This window comes from Tasmannia lanceolata, unplaced genomic scaffold (genome assembly GCF_043159265.1).
Source record: "Tasmannia lanceolata isolate RefF3 unplaced genomic scaffold, GAP_Taslan_0.1 ptg000026l, whole genome shotgun sequence".
In the NCBI taxonomy this organism is placed as follows: Eukaryota; Viridiplantae; Streptophyta; class Magnoliopsida; order Canellales; family Winteraceae; genus Tasmannia; species Tasmannia lanceolata.
Window position 1 is genome coordinate 1,109,645 of NW_027518703.1, and position 9,671 is coordinate 1,119,315.

General features: G+C 36.4%; 1 protein-coding gene across 1 annotated transcript; it reads right to left on the reverse strand.

Moving 5' to 3' along the window:
• Positions 1–598: 598 nt before the first annotated feature.
• Positions 599–8,939, reverse strand: LOC143858776 (GCN5-related N-acetyltransferase 4, chloroplastic-like). The gene is made up of 3 exons (XM_077369490.1): positions 8,581–8,939; positions 5,733–6,129; positions 599–1,275 (listed from the first exon to the last, which is right to left on the reverse strand). The coding sequence occupies exons 1-3, from the start codon at positions 8,717–8,719 to the stop codon at positions 1,005–1,007; spliced, it is 807 nt and encodes a 268-aa protein (XP_077225605.1). The 5' UTR covers positions 8,720–8,939; the 3' UTR covers positions 599–1,004.
• Between the last annotated feature and the right edge of the window lie 732 nt (positions 8,940–9,671).

The window sequence follows — 9,671 nt, forward strand, 5'->3', positions numbered from 1 at the left end:
TACAGCCTTCCCAGGGTTGTTTGAATATCACTTGAACCCTAACAATTTTGAACAATGTTTACCAAGGTATCAAATAGAAGTTAACGAGGCTAGATCAAATGGCGATGGGAAATGTATGCGCAATCGAAACCATTGATCTTGTAGAAGATCACAAGGCGACCCACACAAGGCATCCCATGTGTAAGATAAAGAACAACAAAAATCAACGGTTTAGCCCTTTTTGGCAGAACCCTAAGGCTCTGTTCGTTTGGGATTTTGAGAACTGATCCTGACAACAAAACTGATTATGGGACTCAAAATGCCCTTCAATTTTCAGCCCAACAACCAGTTTTGTACTCAATGGGTTCTCAAAATTAAAAAAACAAACAGGGCAGCTGAAAGAGACTTGGTAGATCAAAGACTTAGTTCATCCAATCAAGGTGTTCTCAGCAGCATTTGATGGAACTTGTGGTACGGACCGGCAAGAAAAGCAAAACCACTGACTTTTTTTAACAGTAAAAAGTGCAACAAGAGTACTTCCAAGGAGGTCATCTATTTTGGTACTACACTCGCCGAAGCACGCTTAACTATAGTATCTAGTGCATTTGTGCCGGTATAATCACCCTGAAATTGAAATAATTGAGATGGTAATGATGGTTACTCATGTCTATTACCAAGAACTTAAGAACTTTGTTTGCAATTTAAAGTTCTTTCTCAAGACAGCGGCTTTGAAGTAATGGGCATACAATTGAGATCTGTCATTAACCTTTCGGGAGCCCACACCCGAATGTAGATAAGTTCCTATCCACTGTTTGGTAACAAGATCTAAAGAATTAGAGCCAAATGCCACTGTACAGGCCATTTAATATAGCCTAACCATGGTAACCATCATCAGAAACAATGGAGATCTGCACCCTGTTTCCTCTTTGATGTGTACTTTAAATATACACATGCATGATTACTAGATTCCCAACCCAAGTAGAAACATTTTGTTTCTTCAAGAAGAATCAAACTGTGGTGGTGGTTTATAGGAGCTTCATCATGAAGTTGAACTGGATACCTGGAGAGGCTTTTGGATGAGGCCAATTTGCGCGTTCTAGAACCTTGACACATTTGAAGCCCTGACCTAGGTACAGTTGTGTGGCTGCAGGGTAGTTTCTATCGCAATGCAATGCGATGGCACGGCAACCCCAACTCCTAGCTTGAGCTTCAGCCTTTGTGATGAGCCTTTTGGCGATTCCCTTGCGCCGATCCTTCTCTCGAACTGCAACGTTTGATATGTATGCAATTCCAGTCCTGAGAATATTAGATAGATGCCTCACTTCAGAAATCAACCAATTCAATGTTCATGCATTTACAAGGGAGAGACAAAACAAGATGAATAACTTTTTCTTTCTTTCTTTCTGCAGTTATCTATGATATTATAACAATCAACAAAAAAAGTTGGTGTAAAATCAATGCAGCAAAATTCAACATGTCCCCCTGCTGTAAATAACCAAGAAAGACTCACATGCCAAAATCAAGAGAAGTTCGTAGGCTTTAGGGGTATAAACGAGCAGTTTGGAATTATGCACGAAAAGAATTCTAGCTAATTCACCAAGAAAATATAAGAAAAAAAAATTGTGCAGAGCAACTCAAACAATAAGCAGAAAGATCTCTGTTTATGAAAGAGGAGGGTTGAAGATGTGTTGCTAGTGAAAAAAAAGCCACTTGTTAAGGTGTCAGGTCCACATAAGATAAACATAATTAAAGGAAATTTAGGCATAACTGTAAAAAACGAGAAAAGAGATAAATTGAAGGGTTTTCCCCCTAACTACAATACATGCCCCATATGTGTCCTACATTCAATTTTTTAAAAATGGAGTCCCCTAAACACAATTTTTTTTAAAAATGGAGTCCCCTAACTACAATACATGCCCCATATGTGTCCTACATTCAATTTTTTAAAAATGGAGTCCCCTAAACACAAAAATTAAGCGAAGCGCCAATGTTTTGAAAATCAGAATCGAATCGTAAATCGTAATCGGGGTCGAATCGTATCGGATTGTAAATCGTAAGATTCATTCAAAAATATATAAAAATATGTATAATAAAAAATTATAAATAAATTAAAGAATAAAAATGGCCAATTATTCATTTTTCATCCAAATTCATTAATTCAAACAGAAACTACCATGATTAGCATTCAATATCGTAATATGAATTGTTTGGTGACAAACTTGACACATGCTAATCATCTCATTCTCATCCAAACCCATGCATCTTGGTTAATAATCTTTAAAAAAAGACACAAGATCATATCAATTCTCAAAGTCTCAAACATCAAATGACAAATATCAATCATAAAAGACGGGAATCAATGTTGTCCTTATTATGGTAGTCTCCCACCTCGACTCCCACCTCGATGTGAGTAACCTCAACAAATGCTTTGTGCTCGACCGGTTCAATTCGTTCGAAGTCCGCTCGACTGGTTCAATTCGTTCGAAGTCCTACTCCTCCTCTGTCTTCTTCCTTCTAATGAGAGGGATTTCAAAGGCTTCTTGTAATGTAGAAAGGAAATGAGGTCTTTTGAAAGAAAGACATATTTTCTTTTATACAAAACTTAATTTGGATAAATCGCATAAATCGTATGAATCATACGATTTACTATCGAATCGTAAGATTCAATAAAAAATCGTAAGATTCATACAAATTACGATTCAATCATGGGATTCAAATCGTTTTGCCTAAGAATCATAAATCGAATCGTAAATCGAACCGTAAATCGTAAGATTTTGAAAACAATGCGCAGCGCCTCGTTGCATAATAATGAGTTGAGAATCATCTAAAGTCCAATAACCCTTGAGAGGTCAAGGATGGAAAGAATCAGATAGTCATGCAAATCAGTAAAACGTTTAGTTCTAGTTGTTAGCCGAGCCTCAAGGTTTCAGCAACTAGAAGTCGGAAAACTTGGAGCTCTACATTTGATACATCCTCAAATATATTGTACGAGAATGACCACACTATGAAGAAAACTAGGTCACCTGGCTGAGTAAAGATGTCAGCTATTGTCATTTATTGAAAAGAGAACATAAATAGAAAAAGCATGGAGTGCTGTATCATCCAGTACTGACATATTGGATGATATGTTTCAAATTACAGGTGCCAGTATACACACCCATATCATGCCTTGTTTAATAATTTCATCTGATACGCATTCTGCATTGGATGATACAATCCAAGATGTAGACGTGGCAAGTATTGCATATTTGCATGTTTCAGTAGAGTGAAGAACTCCACAGTATTGGTGTTTCTAAAAAGCCAGTTTCTCCCCTCATATTTCAAAGCTATGATAAGGCAAACTATGTTATGTTAATCTCTCTTATCAGAATCTTTGGGAAAAAAAACTGCATTTGATCCTCTAATTGGGGAATCAGAGCATTAGAGTTGTGGATTTGAGTCACTTTCGAGTTTCAAACATGAACTTTTTCATTTTCCTTCCCCAACTTATTTGTTCTCTATTGCTGAAATCAGTGTAGATTGTCATTTGTGGTGCGTTATTAGGATAAATCCATGCATAAATATGCTAAATCTATCTTTGTCATAATCAATATTAAATCAATGAATCATAAGTGTCTTCGTCTCACAAACTCAAAAAACATATCACAGAACTTGAAAATTTTGAAGATAAAGTAAAACTATGAAGTGCATAATTTGTGGCATTCAAGAGGTAGTCAGGGACGAACATAAAAATCGGGACAGTTAAATATCAAGACAATAAAAGGCACCATTAAAAAAAAGTGTGCCGAAGATCTAACTAAATAGGTTCATTATTATTTATTCCCATTTAGCCCATTTTTATAATTTTTTGGATTTTCCTTCAGCATTTCATAGGTGTCATTTCAAGTCCATACTAGTGACAAGTACGATCCATAATTTCAAAACTCTCCCGCATCATCACGGACTCCCTCAAGTCGATTCCCTTTTACCTAGGCAGCATTCTTGTTCAAGTCAGTGTTTTGCCCTACAAAATCAATCAAAACTCATTTGACTCTCCCGAGTTATGATCACATCAATATAGCACTCAGCCGTGCCAACCGAATACTCGATTATGCCGTACCAAGTCGACTAGGATTTGCTTTGGCCGCATTTTGACCCACATTCGCGTTTTGAAACTGTATCACATATTGGAGATACATCTCAATTTTTGAGATGCTTAAGACACGTCCGATCCCTGAAACAACTAACCAGTGTTTCAAAACACGTATACAGCTCGGAATGCAGCCGAAGAAAATCCTAGTCGACGCGGTCGAGTACTCGATTGACGCGATCATGATTCGGGAGAGTCAAAGGAGTTTTTATTGACTTTGTCCCAAAATGTGAATCACGGCCAACGTAAAAGGGAGTCAACTCGGGGGAGTCCACAATGACGCGGGGGTGTTTTAAAACTATGCAACTAACTACACGAAAAGGACTGCATTCAACTAGTCTAACGTAGAGAAGAACTTACAAACATTTTCAAGAATCATTTCATGCAAAAAGACTTTAGTCGTGACTAATAAAACAAGAGGCAATGGTCAAATGTACCCTTGAGAATGAAGTGGAAATATGTTAAATTAAGTATGTCCACAGGTTACACAGAGATGGCAACAAACTCAGCCTTGAACCCAAGAATCATGACTTACATATAAGGCCATGTCTGGCAACCATGATATTTTCTTCAAGAAATTTTAGTTTATCAAGTGTCGAGAGAGGGATAGGGAGAGTGGGAGACGAAGAGACTTGAGATCACAGGAATGAGGAGATTGTATGAAATGGCTAAAAAGCAGTATTAGAGTTTTTCTTTTCCTTGTTTTCAGCTTTTTCTCACCCTCTCCTCACTCATGCCCTCTCTAGTGTCTCCATCTCCCACCCTCTCTCGCCACTTGATAGACCTAAAATGCCATGGAAAAATTTTAATGGCAGCCAAACATACCCTAAGTCTGTTTTTTAACAAATTATAAACCAATGCTTATGTAACTAAAGACACAAAAATGTGCTTGGTGCCAGAAGCGGGGACAGTGAAAAGCCTGACAAGCTGAGATATGCATAATAATAGAATTAAAATATATATTAAAACTACATATATTACATAAAGTTGAAAAACAGGAAAAATGATAACTGCATTTTTCCCCTAACAGCCTTGATATGTGTGAACACTTTTTCTTCTTTCCGTTCAAAATGAAGAATAGAATAATTGCATAAAGCTCTAAATCTAATTATCCCTTCTATCGATATCATAAAGTCATAAATACAAAGTGCTATCTAGCACAAGGTAAAGTTTCATGAAGGTGCAGTCAGCATGGTCAGCTAGAGACAAATTAGAATATTTAAGCAGATATAATACGACTCTGCATTAGATGTGTTTCAATAACTGCAAGTACAAATTGTCAAGTCTGAAAGAAAGATACAGAAGCTTAGGTATCAACAAGAGGAATATAAAATATGGAATGTACAATATAAAAATATAGGGAAGTATGAATTGCATAATTTAAGCTTAGCTCTCAAAAAAATATATATATATATAGGCATGACTAGAACCCAGAAAGAGTATGCTCATGTTATGGATGAAGATGGAATAGTTTCATCGAACATAAAAGTCCATATGTTCAGCTAGATTGCTAACTTTTGTATTAAGTAAATAAATTATCATTAAAAATAAATAAATAAATTGTTACTATTTCTTTAGGTATGAATTAGCTCTTCTTAAAGAACAGTGAACGCCTTTAACTGACCTTCGTTGCCGGAGAGGTCCTTTTCTTGGAAGGAAATCAGCCACTGTATCCACGGTCAATATCCCGGCAACAGACCCTCTATTCAAACTGAACTTCATTTCAAAGTCTCCAATTTTACAGTCTTCGGTTCCCAAGAAAATATTATTGTCAATCGAGCTAAGGGCTACAGCAACAAGGCAAGACCTCATGCAACCATTCGGCACAGAGTATCCTGATAGCAATGCCACCATCCGGTCAACCCTCAGCATCAAATCTAATGGAAATGAATAGTCTGGGAAGAATGAGCTACAATGAGTCTCAGCCACTTCCCAGCAGTCCTCTAGCCGTGCCTCTCGAACAACAATGTCAGGGCAAATGGATGGAAATAATTCAACAGCTTGACTGGCTCTGCAAATTCCTATAGAAGAATAGAAATTTATTTCAGGAGGGATGACGTTTAGATATCCAAGAACTCCGATAGTGGGCATATAGACAATGCTTTTCACAATTTAGGCCCTGTTCGTTTCAGATTGTGACAAGCAATGGTGAGGGCCCCAACCGTTTATTGGCCCAAAATTGTCACAATCTGAAACGAACAGGGCCTTAATTCACAAACTTCCTCGATCATAGATTTGACAATTACCAAATTCCAGAGCATGATTCAGGACTATCTAAACTTAACTTGAGAGTTACCCAACATACGTTGAATCATAAATGGTTGTCCATATTCGCTCATGTTAACAGTAAACAAGTACACTTCTCTAACAAAAACTCTTTCATTAATGTTGTTTAGCTCATCAAGCACTTTTACGATATATATATATATATATATATATATATATATATATATATATATATATATATATATATATATAGAGAGAGAGAGAGAGAGAGAGATGGATAAATGACTCTTTGGTCTTCCCCTTCCCCCCAAAAAAGGAAAAGATAAAGACTTCAGTATCCTCAAAACTCCACTAGTTGACACATGAGACAACAAGTAACCAGAAAAAAGAAGAAACATTTCTCAATACTTTCTAACTTAAGTTGCCAACTTCCAACATCAAAGTATTCATGAAGCCACCCAATGGCAACTGATTCAGGTTCATTTTGTTTTCTGTTCACTCATTTATTAGTATAAATTTAGATGGTTCAAATAATAACTACCTCCCCTCCTGCCTCTATCAGTAATTTTTCATAGTAACAAATATTTGCCTCAACAATTTCTCAGGTAGTGTATAAGTGTATATCTTGGGAGATTTTAATTGTTATTTGTTACTTTAAGGTTCATATTGAGAAAAAACTGGAAAATATAGAATATTTCAAAATATAAATATATTTAATTTAAAAATATATAATAAATTTTTTGGAAAATTATAACGACATCTTTGTGATATCTTCACTGTAAATGATAAAAATGAAAGGGAAATGATATCAGCACAACCATGCTTTGATATTTGCACTAACTCATCTTGTCTTTTATTATTTTAAAGAGCTGTCAAAGGTTATTACAGCTCCCAAAAATCTCTCACAAGCCAATTAAATATGAAAAGACAGGATGGGTTTGTGCAATTATCAAAACATCATTGTGCTGATATCATTTCCCAAATGAAAAATATCGCAATATTTTTAAAATCTCAGGAATATTTGGGGTTTTGTCATTTGTCAAAACATAATGATTTTATCGCGATATTTGGAAAAAATTGGTGATACTTATGATTATCACCATGCAAACCCTATTATCTGATGTTGTTGGGTTCATAGTTACCAAGTTGGGAAACGAATTTGAGAAATGAAACGTAAAACAAAAGCAAAAAATGCGAGAAAAAATAGAGTGTAAACGAGAAATGTGGAAGCAGTAGAAAATCATATGAGAACCACATTAGAAACGATATAGAAACGTCAACAGAAACACATGAAACAGAAAGGAAACATGAAATATGTGTGTTTGTAGATTTGGACTTTGTTAATTTCAAATATCCACGAGCTTTTACACATAAATACATACATTTATAATTCCATTCATAATTTTTATTTAAATAGAGGCATACATAGACGATTTTATGTATGTTCTTTATATCTTTTATTTTTTAGTATAATGTTTTACTTATTTCTATTTTTTACTATTATACATACTATTATACTTTCTTTTAATACGTATTACACAATTTTGTTGGGGAGATATTCCCCTGCCCTTTTAACGTGAATTGTGGGCAGACTTTAACTTTTTTTTTACATCAAATCACGTTAAAGAGGGGGGCGCATTATCCTACAGAAGGGGCTAAAAAAATCATTGCCCTTTTTTTGGTGCGATTTCTTCAAAACGTTTTATGTACATTTCACATGTTTCCTACACATTTCACATACATCCTCCACATGTTTCCCATACGTTTCTCATACGTTTCACACATGGTTTCGCATATGTTTCCAATGCAGGTATCACATGTAAATGTTTCTGAAACACGTTTCCCATCGGTACAAGGCATTTCCACCAACTGTGGTTGGTATCAAACAGTTTGTCTTAGGCAGTAGGGATTATGAGAGGACAGAATAACAGATTTTAGGGTCAGGCTTGTTTGACAACACTTACCCTCTATACCACCCACCCCATCCTATTCTTCATAGTCATGCTTCCCAAATGCCCCAAACCCATGTCCTATATACAGCCAATTGCTGTGACAAGGAACAAGTTCGGATTCAACTATGTACACATGATTGATTCCAGGTTTTCCCATTATATATAGTATTAGGTTATAAATATATTAACCCACGAATTTTAGCAATCCAATTCTCAAAGGAACAAAAGAGAAATGACTGTAATGGAGTGGAACTCCATGAAAGCCATCCAAACCCTAAAAAAGCAAGTGATTACCTGATCTAGAAAGATTGCGGGAATCTTCTGTGTTGCGACAAACCCTAGCTGGATAAGAGAATTCCTTGAAATGGTGAGAGGTTTTAAGATTCAAGGTTAGACAAGGAGAAGAAAATCCCAGCGGAATCGTCGTTCGCATCTCGGAATTCCTGGAATAGAATTAGATACTAGTAAGAAAGAGATTCCAAGATATGTTTTCAATGGCTACAAAACATTCATGTGACGGACAACAAAACTATGTTTTATGGCTCAAATCCATAGCCAATTCCATTTTTGGTGAGATTTTGACTGGATCAATTGGTGTGGCACCCCAGTTGTCCATTAAGAAAAGGAAATATTGCCAATGGGAGACATCAAAATACGAGAATTGCCAACGGGGGGATACATTTTTGAAAATTTGTTAAAGAGGGTTGATAACACCGTTTTGAGAGTTTGATAACCCCCTTTATAGAGACTTGATAACCCCATGTCGTCCCCATGTTCTTATTATGAAAAAGGAGAGTGAATTGTTCACTCTTTTTTTTCCTTAGAAGAAAGCATATGTTGACCCGCACCGCATCAATCCTGACGATTGTTCTATGACTCTCTCCTTTCGGTTGGCAAAGCCAGGAAGCATCACTTATTAATAGGGCGTTTAGGGGCCTCCCATTAGCCCTATTAGTACGTGAACAAGTCAAGCCCCCCTAAACGTTAGGTGGCCCTATTAGCCCTTAACACCCTTTTGAGAGTTTGATAACCCCATTTCATCCTTCTTTAACAGCTTTTCAAAAGTGTGTCCCTCGTTGGCAATTCTCGTATTTTGATGTCCCCGTTTGGCAATTTTTCCTTAAGAAAACTACTTTGCCTCAGGACTCTTTGGTACATGCATAAGAAAGTTGAACGAAACACATTCCTGGATTCCCTACTCATTACTATTAGGTTGCTCCATGCATGCGGGAATCTGAATTTCACTATCCCTCGCTTTTTTTGCATTGTTTCTTTGCGAGTGAATCCCATTCCAGAGAGGAAAACACCAAAGAAGGCCAGTTTATTTTCTGAACTCCCATAGGCGGCGGGTTTTCAACTTTACGCCTTGACACGCTCGAAGTACA